The following is a 20,723-nucleotide window of genomic DNA, read 5'->3' on the forward strand; positions in this document are numbered from 1 at the left end:
AGATGGCACTCAGGCAAGAGAGAAAATAGAAGATATATATAGTACCAGTAGATCTGTAGCACAAGTATATTGTACCCCCAAACACTTCCTAGTAAGTGCTATTGAGCTTATAATAAAGTAGACATTTAAGTAGAAATTGGAATTTAAAGGAAAGTCTGTTTACCTGTTACTAATTATACATAAGCGCCTGTAAGTATATATAGTTAGGAAGATCATGGGTAAATAGCTTGCATGTAGGAGATAATTTTCCATTACTTAACATTATTCATGGGCTTATGTAAGTTACTTTGAAAGAAAAGACTTATTCTATTGATCACTGATTCTAAATAGATGCTAACAAAGATATTAGTATCATTAAATTTTATGACTTTGATAGTTGTAATTCAGCTTATTAAAGTGTGAAGTAATACATCAAAAGATACTGGGGAAAGTTACTATTGATAATAAAAAAAATCACATAGGATATAAATAGTTGGACAATGAAAAGTAATTCTTAATACATATGACTCATCAAATATAGTAACTTAGAAACATACAGATATTAATGTGCAATTTTCTCTGAATCTATTGAAATTCAGAACTTTGGACCACAATTACATTAAATTAGAAGTATTTGTATTATTAAAATACATTAAATACACTCTAATTTCTTCGTATTACTTAAAATATAACAACTTTATGATATATCTCTTAATTATTAGGTTTTAATAAATATTTAAAGTGTATTGAATCACACTTTTTATTTAGGAGTCATATTTGACGTCTATTTTCTTTAGATTTAGTAGTTTCAACTTTTGCCTCCTCATCTTCTCTCTATTTATCTGCTTTTGCTCAGTAGTTGAGGTATATGTACCATTACGTGATTCCCCAGCATAATAGTTGCACCAGATATCACCCTTTATAGCCCAGTAGTTCATCGGATAAATCTCACGATATAAAAATTTGGGATTTCCCTTGCTATACAAACTTTGGAATGTCAAAAGATATTCATAATTCCCTTTAGATAAGTTTCCAAGTAAAATAAAACCTTCATATGAGTTTAAAATTGGTTTATCATAGTATAATCCCCAATCTGTAGACAAGCGTGGACATCCCAATTGTATAGCTAAATCGACTCCACTTAAAACTTTACCATTAATATATTCAGTGGAAAGGTCAGAGAGCATTATAGTGCTTAAATGAAGTGGTGGGAGTTCAACAGTCTTGTTGTTGTGTTCATCTATTAATACCTGGAGTCTTTCCTTTATAGCGAAGCTCCCTTGTCGTCCTAAAGTGCTAAATAGTAAGGCGATATTTACAAAATTGTGTCCAACTGATTTAGATTTTTCCTTAATTATATTAAATGATAATTTTATTGCACTTTTTCTATTCTCATGAAGCAATATGTGGTTAAATTTTTCCAATGTAATTTTCTTAGAAAAAGGGTCATATCTATAGAATTCTACATGCGGATTTTGTATCATTGCACTTTCAAGATGAAATCTTCCATCAGATACGAAAATGCACACATCAATATAATCAGGAAGAATTGCACTAGTACAACCAAGAGTCTCTCCTAATGCTAATGGGTCACATGATAAAATTTCAACAGGACTGGAAAAATGTTCATTCAATTCTGCAGTACTGTTAATTATGGTACTGTGAAACTGGATAGTTGATAAAAGGGATAATTTAGTTTCTTTATGAAAGTTTTGTTTAACAGTATTTACAAAATGTTGTATGGAAAGGTGAATTTCTACAAAGATATATAGTATATTTGGTATATCTGGGTATTGGTAAGTTGTTAGCTCATCCATTGGAATTAAACAGGAATGTGCATAGTGGACAAGTAGTGAAGAATTCATATCACTACAATGTGCCATTTCCATACATCTCATCAGTTGATCCTCTATACAGCATCCTCCATAAGTAATATCACCCAAAATTACCACATTAACCTTAGCAAAATGCTCAATAATGGAAGATAAGGCATCAGAAAATATAAGTAACCCCTCAGGCATTTGAAGGTATACAGTAAACTCTTTCTCTAAATCTTCCTTTGATCTACTTGCCTTAAGCTCTACTATTCGATTTATTGTTTTCCCTATTTCGAAGTCATAGTTTTCAGGTAATCCAGCACTTATGCAAGTACGTAGCATTTCATCCTCTACCCAATTTTTTGAATATTTAAGGACATTATTTGCCTCTTTCGATTCCAAATATACTTGAGAATCTTTTGGAATAACATGACTCATTATATATCTTAATTTCGAATTGGAGAGGGAAACTAGAAGTAGAGAAAGAAAAAAAAAGTATTAGTACATACTATTGTTAACCTGTACTTACCGCTGAATACAAGTTTGTCAATTTATTGCTAACTTATCTTTTACACTGGGATATGAAATCTAGCAAATATCTAAAGTGATGCTATGAATCACTATCAAGTTCTTTATTATATTTGAAAATTACCCTTTAAGTACAAGTTTTTAAAGGTCAATACCTGTAAAGAAGGGAGATATTTTAAATTTGCGATATGTTCTTCAACTTATGCAAAATTAAATATAATCATAAATCAATTTTTTAAATAAAACTATTTTTTGTTAGTTGCTAGGTTATTTTTAATTATAATATATTGAATAATTAATATTACTAGTGAACTATATAAACCTACTATAAAAACTCCAGCAGTAAACTTCGACTATAAAATCTTTTGAGCACTTACTGGAATCTTATAAATTTTACATGTTTAAAATAAGATTATGTATGGATATCGATTCTCTATACTCTTTAAATAAAAATCCAACTTTGTTTAATATCGGATTTTGGAGTTAGTATTTTAAATATACTTATTCTCTAACTTTAGTATTGTAATATTATTCAAAATTAGATGATTAAATATCAGCCTATAAAATGTGAATATTAAATCAGTTCATAGTTTCTTAAAGCTACAAATGTATTATACTACTAAATAAAATTGGACTTTTTATTTTGGTAAAGGGAAAAGTATGATACTCTGCAGTAGTCGATCTTCCTCGCTTTATACCAAAAAGATTAACTTTCTCTAAATATTTACATTTTAACAAGTAGACTAGTACGAAATTCTAGTTAAAATTGAAACATCATTTTTTACTGATAGCTTATTGGAATTTTCAGATAATTCTTGAAACATTCATAGTCTCATTAAACAGCCTCTTAAAAAGAAGTAGATTAGGATCAAAATTCACTATTAAATATCCCATATATTGTGAACATTAATAAGAAAATTAAAAATTTATTCAAGTATTTCATATAACTTTTATTTGATAATTTCTTTTTTAAATTGTAGTTTGAAATATATTTTAATCTCCTAAAACTGTCCAAATTGATAGAATAGCTAGTTTTTTAAGAGTATATGCTAATATTTGTGTCGCAATATCCTATTAATAAAGTTATATTACTAATCATAAAAATAGTGAAATTTTCAATAGTAAGACACTACGAAAATCATATCAATTTCTCCAATTATATAGGTTCAGTTTTAAAAATGTATATCATTAAGAATGAATTAAATGCAATAAAAACTAAATTTTACACTAGTTTTATACAGACTCAATTCTTTGCGCTAGAAAACGCATTAGAAAACTAGAGTAGCTATTTTGGGAACTACACTAAAATGTTCTTTCTATTTGAATGAGATCTTAATAATTTTCAATGCAAGCTTGTGCCACTGTCAAAATTTAAAAATAAACACTTTAATCCAACTCTCTAGTGAAAAACCGAATAAGGGAAGCCTTTGCTTAATAAAATTCCCTTGGGCATCCCTGACCTTATCTATTTATTCCCTTTTAAAAAGCACAAAAGTATACTACTTCCTAAGAAACACCACTTTATTCAGTGTTTCTGTAATATCCATGGGTTCTCGGTAATTGACAAAGTTGGATTAATCAATAATGTAAATATTAAATTCATTAATTTATTGCATTTCAACTCCATAGGAGTTACCACCATTAGCTCCTGCATAAAGCTGGTAGGTGAAGTTTGGTTGGAAATTATTTACACCACGACTTTTTTCAATGCTCATATCATCATCGGCCAAAGTTTCTTTTGGTAGTACATCAGCATTTACATCTCTAGAAAATAGCAATGGAGAATAGGTTTCTAATAAGGGCTCAAAATAAAATGCCCAAATACTTGTAGCTATCAATGCAAGAACAAGAATCAAGGTAAAAAAGCTTCCGAATCCTGTAAACAGCATTAGTAACTCTGTAATCCCTGCACAACAAAATAATCCTAGCATCGCATAAGCATAATGTTCTCCAACCCCAAAATCTGAATAAGACTCAACATAAAAGAATCCTACTCCATACATCATTAAACTCAATGCCTCACAAACTATTCCAAAGTTGTATAAACACCAATCACCTTTTGTTTGACTAAACTTGCCATACCATTTCTGATTGAAGTAATAGTAAGCAAATGAAAATTGTGTAATTCGAAGTGCAATTACAATGACTTGAATAATATTGGCAGTATTCAGTAATCTGGAGCCTGCACGGAAACCAAGAGGTGCCTTTGAATTATCAGCAATGAATTCTTGAAATCCTGCTAACAATAAAACTCCTACAAGGTAAATACATAGTATACAAGCAACACTTGCATAGTAGCTCAAATCTTCTGCTAGTGTCCCACCATTTCCATATAAATCAAAAGTAAAAAATCCACTATTTCCAAAGATAGTATACATAATACATAATAATATTAAACTAATACACTGCAAGAAAGTACCAGATCTTAGCATAATACAGGAGAAATTAGTAATTATTGGAGTAATCTCCTCACCTCTTTCATTTATGAGCTCATCATCCATAATGCCATCATTCATTGCTTGCATTCCCTGTGAAGCAGCCATATTGAAGTGGTTTGATGAAGCTTTACTTATTCCGGTCCCTTGATGGTAGAGCATAGGCTCTTCACCAGAATACCCTTTTGTATACATTCTCCCTTTCCTATTTGACTAAAATCGAAAATATAAAGCAACAACCGAAATTTCTTTAAATGAAATGACCGAGATCTCTGAATACAGTTCTCCTATATTATTACTTCTGGAAACTAAAAATACCTATCTAATATATTTTAATTATTTTCTCTGACCAAAGTATATCTAGATTTTTGGTACACATGTCTATGATAGCTGCCATGTATTTGAAGAATATGGACAAAACACTACGTTAGGCAACTTGTCTACTTACGTATATATATTACAATATATTACGTATACATGCCACACAAATCCGCAATGTCGTCTACAGATAGCTACCTTCTAATCAAAAACCTCAGTATAGTAGACATGCGTTCCTCAATAATAGGCGGCACAATGCAAACTTTAGTAAGCGATGTTTAATAGTTCACAAGCTTAAATAAAAGCACTACTTTATCAACTGCAATATTTTCAGACTATCTACTCAGATAAAGTGCTAATTGCTTTACACTTTACAATATATAGACTAGAATCCTATTAAATATCATTAAATTAGACACACGAACCTAGTACTCTGACATCTAAAATAACGCAATATTGTGGGAACTTAGAATAGCCTGTGAACCATTTGAATATCCTATCTTATTACTAATAAATCTTCATTCTAAATTCTGAAATTTATTGCCTGCCTATGTAATATTAAATATCACAAAGTGGTACCTAGTACTGAAAAGACATCAACATTCAGTTTAAAGTGGGATGTAGATTAGATTCACATACACTTTTTCTGCTTTATTGAAAAAAAATCCAATTATATTAGACTTTTTCCTCGTAAGATTTGGATTTCCTTCTAAAAGGTAGAATTTTTTTATTGCTAAACAATGATGAAGTTGAAGATTAATAACAATAAATAATCTGCTTTGAATTATGCGAAAAGGTCTAACTCAATCTCTAATTAAAAGATCTCAATAAAATTAATTACATTTGCATGTTGTATAGTGCAAATTTTATCAGAGACCTTGTGGATGTGTATTTGCGCACAGCGAACTATACGTAGGATGTATACAACTTGTATAGAGGCATGCTGTTTCCTCTTACAATATTTCCAATAAATATATACATACATATTCACTAATATATAAAAAAAAATTGGGACTAATATACAGAGAATCAAGCTACATATTATACCTTTGCTATTACTTGTTTGAAGATGTATTTTACTTATGTCGTCCGACCAGGGGATGCACCTGAAGGGAGAGGTCCATCGCATCCCTTATTTTTTGAGAAATTTTTAGCTAATAATTTAAAATTGGGTTTTGGTTTAATACTTCTTGGATTCATTGGAACTCTATTATGCTCTATATCAGCAGGGTATGGACTCCAAGTAATAAAATTTTTAAGTCCATTTAATGATGCAACAATTCCTACAAGTGTTAGTTTTGTGTTTATTATGATCTTAATTGTTGGAGTTCTGTGTTTGAATGTGTCGACAGTGTTAATGGATGATGATGGTAGCATTAGTCAGACAAGAGGATATAGGGCAGGATGTAAGGCACTTGGCCAAGGAACTTTGGTTACTTTGCTAGGGTTAATTTTATTAATAGTAACTATTTATTCAAACATTAGCTATTACGAAGGGAATGCACTTAAAGGTATTAATCTTAACAGTATTATTGAATGTTTGTTTTATTCGGGAATTGGGCTAACTAGTATTGGTATCACTTTACTTGGGTTGGCAGTATTTTTAGTCGAGGTGTACTCCAATGATGGAACGAGGGAGATGATGGGATTTGCTAGTTTGGGACTGTGTAAACTTTCTGGACTCTTGATGATTGCTGCTCTACTATTTCCTTCATTTAAAGTTTTAGATACACTATTCTCTATTGTTGTTGTTTTAACATTTAGCCATATCACCGCCTGGGCAAGTATTTTTGAAACTATTGCGATGAAGAGTAATATTAAAATGACTCAATCTGCTGTTAGAAATGAATATTACAAGAGTAGAAATGCTTTGGCCTATTTTGGCCCACCTGTAGTGGCAGAAGGTTCCTATGCTCAACAAGGTACAATGTAATAAATAGTGAATTTACCTTAGTACCTTGATGACTCCCTTAGTAAAAAAAAGACTCCTCCCTCTCCCCTTCCCTCCTAATTAAATATTTACTTTAAATAGTATTTCCTCAATTTTCCAAATACCATACATATTTATTAGCATACATCTTAGCTGTAGCAAAGTTTTTAATACTAATGTATGTTCGTTGGATCATGTAGGAATTGTCTCCATACCACTATAATACGTGACTTTACTGTGAAATATTTGCAACTCCATATTCTAGCAATTTTATATTGGTGTAACTTTGTCTTTAAAGTGTATACACCCAGCTTATATTTCAAAATCCACTTATGTATAGTCATTTTAATTTAATACTCGGTTGTTTGTATTAGAACTTTACATCAACCTATTACTAGATATTAGTACAATGAAGAGTAGCTTTTTACTAGTAATCTCAATTCAACTTTGTTTAATAAATATTTTTGATAGTTTAGATCATATCCTTTGGAAAGTTTAAAGAAAATTTATCTTAAAAAAAGAAACTAAGGTAGTTTTTATGAGGCTTATTAGTATACTGAACTAGTGTATTGCATTTCTTTCATCATAAGATTATAGCATCATCTTCTAAATCTACAAAGTAGACTTATCTAAAGTAATCAAACAAAAAGTAAAAAAATATCTCAAATATTATGAGAGGTTAAACAGTTTACTTTTAATTCCGAATAACAAAAATTTCCTTGATCTGAGACTAATGAACTATGCAAACCTAGTATTCAGCTATAAATGTGAACAAGTTATTATATCTGTTAAATAGTAGGTATCTATATTTAATTATTCTTAAGAATTATAATCCAATATTTATACTAGTATCAAATAAATAAAATTAGATTTCGGAATACTTTTAATTATTAAACTGCTTAAATTGTTTTATTTGCACAGCCAGAAATCACTTCCCCAATACTTTGTTAGAATATACTCACGCAATTATTTAAATCGAAAACCTAAAAAAAGGTTTATCACTACAAAAACGGTATATTTATCTGCTTTCATAATAGGATAAAGTAGGGATCAAGGTTTTAAAATTCCTAGCTCCACTCCTCAAAACTCTTAAAATGTTTGTACTGGAGAACAAAACTTTAGAAGTAACCTTTTATAAAATATTCTTCTTTGATACAGAATTTATTCATGGTATTAACTCAAGTAGTACTATAAATTCAGTGGACTATTATATTTGCAAGATCTACTTATTTATTGCCAGGCTATTTTTAAAGAATAATATAAGTGTATGCTGTTAGTAACCACATGTATAATAATAAAATCATCATCTCTTCTACAGAGTAGTGTATAGCAATATTTGAAGTTAATCTGTAGTTACTCTAGTAAGCGGTTTAACTCATTTTTCTTTTTTTTTCTTTTTTTTTTATTTCTTATACTGCTTTCACTTAGGGATATAATATTGTACTCTTAGTACTGATTTTGTTGGCGAAACATGAAGTTAGATTATTTTATTACTTACTAACTAAAGAAAATACTTACATAATATGCACCTATGAAACATGGAAAAGGTAAGCAATCTTATCTTGAGTAAGTATATATTTATTCGTGCTCGTCCTGAAATAGAAGTAAATGGAAGAATAATTAGACAACGTCAAGATGTATCTAATTATGGAATACACTACAGAGTGATACAAGATAGTGATCTTGAAATAATGATTGTTGGGTGTTGTCGTGAGCTTAAGGTCTCACTAAAAAATGACGTGACGAAAGTAGTGTGGAAATTTATAAAAGAGGGCAAACTAACTATAGTCACGAAAAAAAGAATAATAGTTTATCTATCCAATGGAAATGAATACTCTTTACGAATTTTTGTTCAGTACATATCTGATATTTCTTCATGTTGTTTATTTCCCCCTTTAACATGTATACCTTGTAATTCCAATATTCAAGAAATTTGTGAAGATATAAAGGTTCCACAGAAAATTGAATTAGTCAAACAGCCTCTAAAAAAAAAGCAACAACTCCATCTAGAGATCTTCAATAATATCAAACCCTTTAAGATATCAAGATATGAGTATACTAAGCAGGATTCAGCTAATGTGGAAAATAACACTATAGTACAACATGATTATTTCAGCAATCTCCCAGAAGACCTCATTTTTAAAATTTTATCATGGTTAACCAAGCCTATATGCTTGAGCAACGATGACTTTAAAGTGTTTCCCTTCACAACTACAATATTTTACAAAGATCAGCTAGTTAAATCAGTAGATTTACTTTCAATAAATAAAAAGTTATCTACCTTTGTCAAGGAAAATATTTGGAAAATTTCTTTACAAAAGAACTGTCATCTGTCTGATTACATACTTAAAAGAGTAATAAGCAGCTATAAAAATCTTGGTATACTAAATATGACCTTTGCAAAATTATCCGATAAGGAATTTAGAGAACTATACTTCACTCACAATCTTCCTTCAATGATTTTCAAGCTAAATATTCAGGGTTGTAGAATTACAGATAGAACACTAAGAAATGTGCTTTTAAGATTAAGTAATCTAAAAATTCTCGATATTACTGACTGCTTTTTAATCAGTGGAATCACATCATTTCCTATCATAAGAGCAGTAGGAACTCTTGAATACTTAAGTTGTGGTGTAAGAAAACTAGAGAAAACTACATGTACAATAAATAATTCCTCATTAATTAGTTTAACAGGTCTTGATATTGAAACAGTGTACAATGAAATCAAAGTAGCGAAATTTAATCAAGATAAGGCTATCAACAATGAAGTGATAATCGTAAATAGTCACAAAACTAATAAAAACTGCTCAACTCCAATAAAATACCTGGAATTACTCAACTGTTTACTAGTTACAAAAATCTCACCTTTAATAGCTTATCATAATACGCTTCAATACTTAAATCTGCAAGGTTGTGCAAATATAGAAGAGAGCGAATTAAAAAAAACTTTTGGGTCTTTAGAGAGATTAGAAACTTTAATTGCTGTTGATGTTAAAAATTTTAACGACAGTATTCTCCTTACCTGTATGGAGTACTGCCCAAATATAAAAGTACTGGACTTATCTGGCTGCAATAAATTAACAGGAGATACATTATGCAAGATTGGAATTTCATGGAAAAATTTAATATCACTGAAGTTATCAAGATGTGAAAATCTAGACAATAGTGCACTAAGAGCTATATTGCGAAATTGCACCAATCTTGAAGTCATTGATACTAGCAATTGCTGGAAAATAACAGATGATTTATTTGAAATTTCTTCTAATGAGACTATTCCCATGAATCTGAGTAAATTTGGTATATTTAGATTATCTATTAGTAAAAAAAAAATGTATACCTGGTTCAGAAGTATACAAAAAGTGATAGATCCCAGAACAAACAAAGTTCTTGATATTATAGATAGTATGGAAATGCCAACTTCCTATTTTATCAATTATCTAAACCGAGATTACGAGAATTTAATTAAAAATCAAAGGCCAATATGGATTTCATAAAAACATAAACGTTTTTTTGCATCTAAATATATTTAGAAATTGAACAATTTATGAAGATTTAATTGAAACTATGTGATAATCTTTTCTGTTCACTATTCAATTGATTCTGAATTATTAGCTGAAGCTCATGAAGAAAGTATTTATGTATTTTATATCTGAAGGCAGTTTTAATAACTAGTGAAGGATTGTCAGAATACTTTGTAGTAGCCTTAAGTATACTCATACAAGTATCCATATCATTACATTGAATAATTTTGGTCTTATTTAAATATAATAATGCAAGAGAAATATGAAATAGTGATGAAGATCCATGACTAATTATGACATCTAATATACGCATGAGAGTTAAAATAGGAAATGAAGTGATAAAAAAGCAAAGAAACCACTCAATTGCAAACCACTGGATATCAATACCTAGGTATTCAAACTTCGTAGATATGTCTGGAAGATACATATCGCAGAGTTGTTTTAACACTATTATGTCGCGTCTTACTCCTACCATTCCTCTTGTATAATAGCTTCTCGGACTTTCTAAGTTTACTTTTATTTGCTTACTATTATTTGCACCAATAAACTTAACAAGTGACCAAAATGCTAACTCTTCCTTCATATGTAATAAGAAGATGGCTGCAATGAAATTTATACCTTGACAGTAGCCAATATCTTTATCATATGCAGCAAATGCATATAGTACTCTTCTTAAACTATCTATTCCATTTCTTTCATAAGACTCATTAAATAGTGCACAATTTGGAAATGTTCTACATAAATCTACATTAATTTGCTCCTCAAATTCTTTTGAGATATTCTCTTTTAATTTACTTGTATAAATTGTTGAGTTTTTTGATAATAGTTCATCACTACCTAATAAGTAACTCCATACTTCACCACGTAAACTATTAGGAATTCCCAACCTGCATAATTTCTTTAATTGAAATCTATCAATATATTTGTAGTTTAACCAGTTAGATAGCTGCCTATGAGATATTTCTAGCCCTATTCTTAGATTATTCATAGAATATTTTAAGTTTTTTATATATTTAAAAATTGAGTTACAACCCAGCTTTCTTGCTCTTGTTTTGGATAAAGTCCATCCGACACCACCAAAATATCCAAGCTGTAGCAGAGTTTGTTCTGCTATAAACTGCTTCGAAGTAAAATCTAGTGGAAATATATCAATAAGAAAAATAGGATATTTAAGATATTTGTCACTATTATTGGGCATATCAGGAAAGTCTGTATATTGACATTTAATGATATCTACTTCAGTTTCAACATTAAGTTTACCCATATAGATATTAAAACTGTCAAATTCATTATCCTCATTACAATATGCTTTAGTAAATTCATCGCAGATTCTGCACTGCTTAAATATAGATATAATCATAATAAAATTCAAAACTAGAAAATCATTTTATATTGTATTCAAATGTAATGAAAGTGTCATCTTACCTGTCACCCTGTGGGACTTAGGTGGCGTCAAGAGATTTTGCCAAAACTACTTGCATTGTGAATATTTATTATCTTAAATCCAAAATTATGCCTAATTACCTGTTTATTTATTTAAGAATACTTGCAATTCCCACTGTATTTAGTACTAAGTATTGTATTAGCTAAACAAAGGATAGTGAATAGTAAATTTCAAGTGAGTAATCTAAATTACTCCCGAAGAAATAAGCTTATAATAATTAATGTGATATTCAAATCCAGTCTAAAAGGAAAATACTAATACTTAATATTAAAATAACTAAGTTCAACAAATATACAGAAATACCAGGTTATTCCAGTATTTCATTACTATCACTACAACGCGCCACAAGACTTAGGTGTAAACAATAGCCTTGTTGAGGTATACGTCACTTGTAACATTCATATATTACTATTCAAACTTGAAAATCTCAATTAATTTATAAAGAAAACATTAAAGAGTTATCCAAAATATATAACATCTACACTCTTTTTTTTCAAAAGAAAAGAAGAAAGGGAAGGAAAAAAGAAAAAATAGAAAATAAAAAAAAATTGCAATTCTTAGTTTGACTAAATTTATATTCCAAAGCACAGACTAACTTGCAATTTCGAACTTTGTAAAGTTTAATATACCCTGTATAAAGTTCATGATATCCCAAATACACGCTTAAGTTGAATTATTAATTTCCAATCCTCTTTTGAAAGATCATCTCTAAAGTGATTTTTCAAAATATCAATGGACTCTCTAGTTATACGGCTTACTAGTTTATCGTTATGATCAAAGTGTCTACCATACATTATATTGGTATCTGAACCAAGTGGCTGTATTTTTATAGCAACTTCTTGGCCTTTCCTGGCCTCATTTACAGTTTTCTTGTTAAATTCCACACTAGCAACTTTGCCTATCACAAGGTTATCCTTATCAGGTATGCACAAAGGTGTTCCAGGTTTGAGAATACCTTCTTCTACATATACTCCACATATAATGGGATCTCTTGCATTGAAAATATATTGAGGTATAATTTTCAAAACACATGGGAAAACAACCCTTAGAGATTTCTCTTTTCTTTTCTCTTCTTGGACATCAGTATAATACTTTGTAAACATGTCACATAAATGATATATAATGTTGGCTTTCATAATCTTCACACCAAGTTTCTTTGCCTCTAGTTCAGCCTCGGCTTCTACCTTAATATCAAATGCTAAGATCACAGCCATTTCTGGATGGCCTCTTTCATGCATAATTGATGCTCTCCTAACATCCAATTTATGTACAGTTCCTATATTGAGAGCAACTACCGGGATATTACAGGACTTTAAATATACTAGTAAAGCCTCTAGAGAACCAAGTGTTGAAGCCATAACATAAACACCATTTCCACTCTTATCTACAGAGCGAAAAACCTCACCCATATCTTCCATAACCTGTTCTCTTAATAGTTCTATATCTTCTTCAGTAGCATTTTTAGGCACAATCATTAGTTGAGTTCCTGCTACAGCATCATCAAGGCCATTTGCACATATCTTGACTCCCATTGATGCAGTGATACTATGATGATGAACATAATCTGACTTCACGCGCAATTCGCGCATCGGTTGTGGTGTTAGTAACGCTCTAATTGTCGTCACTATTGGAGCTGATAAACCACATACAACTATTGTATCTCCCTCATGTAGTGTACCTGATACTAGTATTACATCAATTGTTACTCCAAGTCCATCAATAGCTTTAACTTCTAGAATTGTACAGCTAAGTTCAGTTTTATTTAATCCCAAAAAATTCAGTCCCATTATTTTTTGTGTTAGCTTAGCAATCAAATATATTAAGTCTGGAACTCCCTCTCCAGTTATTGCACTGGTTGGAACTATAGAAACAGTACTACGTAAATCATCATTTTCCCAATAAGGACAACAATTTAATCCTTCTTCAGAAAGTTGTAGTAAAGTTTGACTTAATCTCGTCTCAAATTCATCGTTTACATAAGACTTTTGCTTATCTAATGTATCACGTATTGGTAACCATGAACATCCAGTCCATCCATAAAGTCTATCTATCTTGTTCAGTGCAATAATAAAAGGACATTTCCTATTACGTAGTAAACCGATACTTTCTTTCGTCTGAGGTTCCAAACCATGCATAATGTCTACTACTAATACAGCAATATCACAGAGAGAGGAGCCGCGTGAACGTAGGTTATTAAAACTTTCATGACCTGGTGTATCAATGAATAATAAACCAGGAATCTGCAACTCAAATTCTCTATCTACTCTCCTGATCTGTTCAGATAGCATCTCTGGAGGAAAAAAAGTAGCACCTATTTGTTGCGTTATTCCACCTGCTTCATTGTCCTGTATATTTGTTTTTCGCATTTTATCAAGTATTTTCGTCTTTCCTGTGTCAACATGTCCTAGAATACAGCAAATTGGAGAACGGAACTCGCTCCTTTCAGATATATCCTCATGTACCTGTTCATTGGTACATGTTGTAAAATCCACAGCTAGTCTACTATTGCCCTCATACTCAACATTAGTAGAATATGATGTAGTGTACTTAACATCCAATGAATCTGTCCCTTCATCTTGAAGGAATTCCTCCCATGTTTCAGGAATGTGTTTAGAAATCAATTCATCATCAGCTAGTCCAGCTCCATCAATAACACTAGTAACACTTGTGGTTTCATTTAGAAACTCTTGAGTTTCTGGTAGCTTCCTGTATACCTTCTTTTTGCGGCTTGCTAATGTTCTTGTAGTTTCCTGCTCCTTCAGTAAAGAGGAGTCCACCTTTTGGCTTGAATTCAATAATATCCCATGTGATTGTAAGTAATGTAGATATTGCTGACGTTTCAACTGTTCATGACGCTCCTTAGCTGTAAGTAGCTTCCCCTCAGCTTTCAATTGTTCACGACGTTCCTTCTTAAGTTTCAGTTTAAGTTCTCTCTCCTCATTTCTCTTTCGAATTGCCTCTTCCTCCTGCCTTTTTCTATCTTCCTCTAATCTTCTCTCTTCCTCCTCTCGTCTTTTTGTTTCCTCCTCTGCCTCCTGAATTAATCTTAACCTTTCTGCAGCTGCACGGGCAGCAATGCTCATAAACTTATTTTTAGAAGTGGTTCCTACATGGCTCTCTTCCGATGTACCTTGTGCCTTGGCCTGCTTCTTCTTTTGCTTCTTAAGTCTATTCTTCAGAGTTTGTAAAGAGACCTCTTCAGTTTGTTGACTTACTTCAACCTGCTTCAAAGCTGCATCGCACTCATCTTGTTGGCTCCCAGTGTTTAGTTCAGCTAATAAAGAGTCCAATTCATCTAAATCGCCAATTTCTGTATTGCTTACAACCTATTTAAAAAGAAAAAATAGATTTAGAAATTTACAAGAACTATCTTCAAATTAAAAAAACCAGCTACTTTATTCATACCTTGTTAACAGATTTCTTTTTACTATTCATTATGAATTCATAAATGTAAGATTCCCACCAATCTCATAAAAAAAGCAATTCAATTATGGAAGAAAACTTGCGGCAAGTAATCAAGGCGCATTTTCCTGGAGACGACTTGTCTCAAATACTGAAATTTTAGTGGCCGGACTAGTACAAGTTTCAATAGCACTGTTTAATATGCACGTGTCTCCAACAGTATTATTGTTGAATGGCTTTTATAACTTCTTAACGTTCAAACTATAACCTACTTTTTTAAGGTTTGTTTTAGAACACTTTACAATAAATCTGGACAATATTTTCTTGGAATCCATACTTCCCATAGTAAAATGTCAAACGAAACGAATCCTATGAGAAATATTAAGATTGAGAAACTAGTTATTAATATTAGTGTAGGGCAATCAGGTGATAGATTGACACGTGCTGCTAAGGTTTTGGAACAACTAACTAACCAGAAACCAGTATTTGGACAAGCAAGATTTACTGTGCGTTCTTTTTCAATCCGTAGAGCTGAAAAGATTTCATGTTATGTTACTGTACGTGGAGAGAAAGCAGAGGAAATATTGGAGAAGGGTCTGAAAGTTAAAGAATATGAATTGAGACGAAGAAATTTCTCAGCTACTGGCAATTTTGGATTTGGTATTGATGAGCACATAGATTTAGGTATTAAATATGACCCTAACACTGGTATTTATGGGATGGATTTCTTTGTTCAATTAGCACGCCCAGGAAACCGTGTTAGCCTAAGGAGAAAGTGTCGTACTCATATCGGTAAACATGGACGTGTTACAAAGGATGAAGCAATGAGATGGTTCCAAACTAAATATGATGGTATTATTTTAAATTAAATTAATGAGTAATCTGGTGCCAGAGTAATTTGAATATAGCTATTGTTTGCACCTTTTACAAAGACATATTTGCTTATTAGCCTACATTCATATCTTAACGATTATTAAGTTGCCATGAAATCTACTTCAGCATCTAGGATTAGTTAGATACATATATATCCTATGATATATACTATAAAGTTGTTAGTACTTCTTTTTTTGTTTTGACTTTCTCTTCGAAGTGTTCACTATAATTTTTATATATCTCACTGTACTCTGCTTGATAGTACTATCATATTCATTGGGAAAATTATCTACTACGAAATCTCTCAGTAGAGTATTTATAAAAGTTATATAGAAATTCAATAAGTTACACGTTCTTCTTAGTAGTGAAATTACTAAACAAGATGTTAAAATAAATATTTATAAAGGTGTCACAATGAAGTAGAATTGAGCTATACAAATATTACAAATCCCTCTGTATTTACAATATTGTATATCCTTGCCAGATAAGATCAAGTAGTTTTTTATCTTTCCCTATATAAAATACGACATTCAATTTATAATTATAAGTGGGACTTTTTGTCCCTATGAAAATAAACACCAGTAGAAAGATCCGTAGTTACACTCTTATCTACAAGTTGCCTAAATATAAATTATTGCTGATTAATTCTACCTCAACAGTTAGTTTATATTGTAAATATCATATAATTTGTTAATTTACCCAGTAGAAAATCAAAAATGATTATTTTCTGACTTCTCAAAATGTGTTATTAAGTCAAACTTTGATTCAAAGTATCTCTTAAGAAATCAATAACTTCTACAGATAAACTTATTTTATCATTTCATAGCTTTAAGTATAATGTCTGTTTATTCATATTTCTTTATCTAAATATGGTTCATTATTATAATTTACAATTGTATTCTACCTTAAAATAACCGGTAAATTCTGATGCAGTTAGCTGATTAGGACTTATGTATATTTATTTAGCATTACCAAGAAGATTCTTTGCAAATTAGTTCTCTAAGCTACATTAAGTACTCTTAACTTTTCAGTGATAAATATTAGTTGAAGGTTAATATCAGTTATTAAGATGAATAACTCTACTGCTAAAAGTGAATACACTGTTTTAGCTACAACCCCCAACTGTACATTATATGTAAATAACCTGAATGACCGTGTACCGATTGTTGAACTAGAAAAGAACCTATTGCAAAAATTTGGGGACTTTGGGGAGATTGTAAATATTACTTGTATGAAATCTTTTTATAGACGAGGACAAGCGTGGATAACATTCAAAGATATAGAAACTGCATCGAAAGCATTAACTGCTATTCAGGGTGTAAATATGTTCAATAAACCTATCAGAGCTGCTTTTGCTCATACAACTAGTTATGGCTCCTCAGTACCAGCAAAAAGAAGCAATGGTAGACCACTAATACCTAAAGCAGTTCAGTTGAAATGTGACGGATACAAGTTATATCTATGCCAATGGTTAAGACATGTAAAATTTAATGGTACTCTGGCACATAATATAGCTGGTTCACAAGATAATGAGAAAAACTCTCCTGCATCACAAATATTGCCCCCGCCATTACCATTACCACTACCTCCACCACCACCACCACCACTACCACCACCACCACCACCATTACCACAACTATCAGTAGCTTCACCAATACAAACAAAGTGGGATGCAAGTGCTTTTGGAGGATCTGCTGAGTCCAGATTGCGAAGTGGTGTAAATAAAGCAGCTGTAGTTGCTGCTGCTGCAAAAGCTGCTGCTGCTGCAGTTTCTGCAAAACGGAAGTCTGACGGTATTATTGTCGGCTCACCTCCAGGGCAGTTGCTTAGACTCGATCATGAGAGTACTACACTATGTAAACAAAATAGCACAGTATTTGTAGAGGATATTCATGAATCATGCACAGAAGAGATACTTATGGACATATTTAAACTAGAAGATGGTTTTGTTGAACTACGCTTTATACCAGTAAGTTATTTTAACATAAGGTAAAACAGCCTTCATTCCTAATTATTTTTACATTTTATTTGTTTATAGAATCATAATGTTGCCTTTGTAGATTTTGCTAGTGAATATCATGCTGCAAAAGCAATAACAAAGCTAAATGGCCTTTCTATACTTTCGAAAACTATAAGGCTATCTTTCTCCAAGAAAAAAAACTAGCTCGTCTTGAACGTCACTTCAAATGACGTCCTGTCTCATGCCACTGCCGTCTTTGCCGACTAGCAAAGTGGGAAGTCACGTTGTATTATCTATTTCCCACTTTCTAAAGTATTAAAAAGGTGATTTCGAGGCAACATGTGTGTACAATAATGGATATTAAACTAACTGTTCAATATTGAAGTGATAGTTGCCAATATTTATAAAGGGGGATATTAAGTGTCGAACTATATTGGCGAAGTCTACTAGCCCTCCAATATAAAGACGACAAGCTACCCCTATAAATTTGAAAAGTTCACCTAAACCTAATTAAGTCCACATATTGTCATGATGATGTTCTTAGGACACCTACGGACATGGCTTATTATAGCTATGCTTGAGTTCAAAGTGGTTATCCCTGTCTGAACAATATTTGGCATGTTATGTAAAAGACTATGACTATAATTTATATTGCTAGATAGTACCTGAGGAGATGCAGTTTTAACTGCTTCAACCATGATTTGTCTGTCTGTATGAGTCTTCCGCTTTATTTCTTGGAGTTTATATATGATCTAGAATTTGTTACTACTTAGTAGAGGCTGTACTTCATCTAATTCTTTGCGTGGGGGGGATACCTCCCTCATCATTCTTTTAATTGAACTTGGGGTCGGATTTAGTTCACTAATATAGCTATTATGTGGAACTTTCTGTAAAGTAGGTTTTATACTTCTTCCTCTAGTGCGGGTTGGAGATCTTAGGTCTTTGTGTGGACTCTCATCAGCCTGATCATTAGCTGAATATATAGCCTCATTTTCCAGATTCACCCTGGAGGGATCTCTATATATATTTGGCTCTTTAGCTTCGGCAAACGAAGTATTCTGTATATCTAAATTAGGGATTGCATTTTCTTCCTTAGTATGGTTTAAATATGACCTTAGCTGTAGTTAATATTAGAGAGTCTCTAGCTATATTATGACGAGTTCATTTTATTAATAAACTTACTCTATCTATAAATTCATATAAACCCTCAGACCATATATCGCGATCACGATCAACAGTACGGAAAAAAAGGTCATGGGCTCCTGATAGATCATGATATTTTATATAAAACTTATTTCTATCAGATTTATCGGGAAGGACGATACTTATTGCTAAGAATAAGTACCCACCAAGTTTACTTCCACCCTTCAGGTACTCTCCTTCACTTATCCAGTAATCCCACTCCCATCTATCAATAAAACAACCTATTCAGTAATTTTAGTTATTTCAAATGCAATGATTAGCTTACCTATTGGGAAGTGATTCGACTGCACGAAAATAATACATTTGAGCTTTATCTATAATTATTGATAATGTACACTCAATTTTAATCTCAATAAATAAACATACCTATACCTTCTGACTCAAAGCAATAAAGATTACCCTGCAATACCTTTGAAAAAAAAGTCAACTGATCCTTCTCAGACATGTTAGCAAAGTCAATTGATATGGAATGACCTTTGATATCAGCATCTGTTTGCGTATTTATCATAGCTTGAAATAGAAGAGGGGTTGTCTCCTCTATGACCATGTTAGGTGAGAGTTTATAAAATGAGACACTCATTTTAGCAACATTTTTATATTCTTTCTGAAACGAATAAGTAACTTTTTTTGGGAATTTTGTATCAATTAAGTCACCAATTCTTATTTTACATGTTCCAATTAAGGAGTTTGAAATTCTCCCACTGTTAACTAACTCAAGTAACAAAAACTCATCTCTTTGTCTAACATGTACAAGAACTTTCTGAGAAAATATACAAATTTCGGAACTATTTGTTGTAGAACGTGATATCCATGAAGTCTGTAAATCCTTTGTGACAGCTGTCTTTGTTTGTGCTTCACTACGTCCACAAGTTAGCTTAATTAGATATTTCCCAGGTTGGGGAAGATCTGTGCATTCATGGATATCTAACAACAAATTGAATTTTTCATGATGATGGCAACCAAATCTCAATGCTAGCCAACCAATGGGTGGAAATTCTGTTGGATGTGGAATATGTTTTCTAAAAAAGTAGAGTGTTCCACCTAATGCTGCACAACATACTAATCCTTCAGCTGCATCTTCAAACACAGTAGTTGACTTATATCTGAATGGATTAATGAGACTCCACATCAGAGCAATTAGCACTGATATATTCCCTAATTAGTCAGAAATATATAAGATGTCTCTTATGTAAGTTTTAACTGCTTAATATTGCAATACACAACTGTACACGCACACATACTTTATAAAGAAAAAGAAAAAAAAGTATCTTGTTTTCAAGTAAATTCATACAACTCTAAATTATTTTATATTA

The 20,723-nt window shown here is 31.5% G+C and overlaps 9 protein-coding genes across 9 annotated transcripts; 4 read left to right on the forward strand and 5 right to left on the reverse strand.

The window, feature by feature from the left end:
* Positions 1 to 743: 743 nt before the first annotated feature.
* Positions 744 to 2,234, reverse strand: cand_006100 (diphthamide synthesis protein; the record flags this gene model as incomplete). The annotated part of the gene is made up of 1 exon (XM_067210851.1): positions 744 to 2,234. The coding sequence occupies one exon, from the start codon at positions 2,232 to 2,234 to the stop codon at positions 744 to 746; it is 1,491 nt and encodes a 496-aa protein (XP_067068058.1).
* A 1,697-nt stretch (positions 2,235 to 3,931) lies between these two features.
* Positions 3,932 to 4,954, reverse strand: cand_006110 (uncharacterized protein; the record flags this gene model as incomplete). The annotated part of the gene is made up of 1 exon (XM_067210852.1): positions 3,932 to 4,954. One exon carries the CDS (start codon positions 4,952 to 4,954, stop codon positions 3,932 to 3,934), a length of 1,023 nt encoding a protein of 340 aa, XP_067068059.1.
* Positions 4,955 to 6,146: 1,192 nt separating this feature from the next.
* On the forward strand, positions 6,147 to 7,010 carry cand_006120 (uncharacterized protein; the record flags this gene model as incomplete). The annotated part of the gene is made up of 1 exon (XM_067210853.1): positions 6,147 to 7,010. The coding sequence occupies one exon, from the start codon at positions 6,147 to 6,149 to the stop codon at positions 7,008 to 7,010; it is 864 nt and encodes a 287-aa protein (XP_067068060.1).
* A 1,535-nt stretch (positions 7,011 to 8,545) lies between these two features.
* Positions 8,546 to 10,501, forward strand: cand_006130 (leucine rich repeat family protein; the record flags this gene model as incomplete). The annotated part of the gene is made up of 1 exon (XM_067210854.1): positions 8,546 to 10,501. One exon carries the CDS (start codon positions 8,546 to 8,548, stop codon positions 10,499 to 10,501), a length of 1,956 nt encoding a protein of 651 aa, XP_067068061.1.
* Positions 10,502 to 10,559: 58 nt separating this feature from the next.
* On the reverse strand, positions 10,560 to 11,888 carry cand_006140 (TBC domain-containing protein; the record flags this gene model as incomplete). The annotated part of the gene is made up of 1 exon (XM_067210855.1): positions 10,560 to 11,888. One exon carries the CDS (start codon positions 11,886 to 11,888, stop codon positions 10,560 to 10,562), a length of 1,329 nt encoding a protein of 442 aa, XP_067068062.1.
* Positions 11,889 to 12,613: 725 nt separating this feature from the next.
* Positions 12,614 to 15,407, reverse strand: cand_006150 (translation initiation factor 5B; the record flags this gene model as incomplete). The annotated part of the gene is made up of 2 exons (XM_067210856.1): positions 12,614 to 15,298; positions 15,378 to 15,407. The coding sequence occupies 2 exons, from the start codon at positions 15,405 to 15,407 to the stop codon at positions 12,614 to 12,616; spliced, it is 2,715 nt and encodes a 904-aa protein (XP_067068063.1).
* A 317-nt stretch (positions 15,408 to 15,724) lies between these two features.
* On the forward strand, positions 15,725 to 16,243 carry cand_006160 (60s ribosomal protein L11; the record flags this gene model as incomplete). Its single annotated transcript, XM_067210857.1, has 1 exon — positions 15,725 to 16,243. The coding sequence occupies one exon, from the start codon at positions 15,725 to 15,727 to the stop codon at positions 16,241 to 16,243; it is 519 nt and encodes a 172-aa protein (XP_067068064.1).
* A 1,073-nt stretch (positions 16,244 to 17,316) lies between these two features.
* On the forward strand, positions 17,317 to 18,411 carry cand_006170 (RNA recognition family protein; the record flags this gene model as incomplete). Its single annotated transcript, XM_067210858.1, has 2 exons — positions 17,317 to 18,216; positions 18,286 to 18,411. The coding sequence occupies 2 exons, from the start codon at positions 17,317 to 17,319 to the stop codon at positions 18,409 to 18,411; spliced, it is 1,026 nt and encodes a 341-aa protein (XP_067068065.1).
* A 548-nt stretch (positions 18,412 to 18,959) lies between these two features.
* On the reverse strand, positions 18,960 to 20,539 carry cand_006180 (uncharacterized protein; the record flags this gene model as incomplete). Its single annotated transcript, XM_067210859.1, has 4 exons — positions 18,960 to 19,325; positions 19,390 to 19,615; positions 19,676 to 19,724; positions 19,777 to 20,539. 4 exons carry the CDS (start codon positions 20,537 to 20,539, stop codon positions 18,960 to 18,962), a joined length of 1,404 nt encoding a protein of 467 aa, XP_067068066.1.
* Between the last annotated feature and the right edge of the window lie 184 nt (positions 20,540 to 20,723).

The sequence above is a fragment of the Cryptosporidium andersoni genome (genome assembly GCF_001865355.1).
Source record: "Cryptosporidium andersoni isolate 30847 chromosome Unknown contig_28, whole genome shotgun sequence".
In the NCBI taxonomy this organism is placed as follows: Eukaryota; Apicomplexa; class Conoidasida; order Eucoccidiorida; family Cryptosporidiidae; genus Cryptosporidium; species Cryptosporidium andersoni.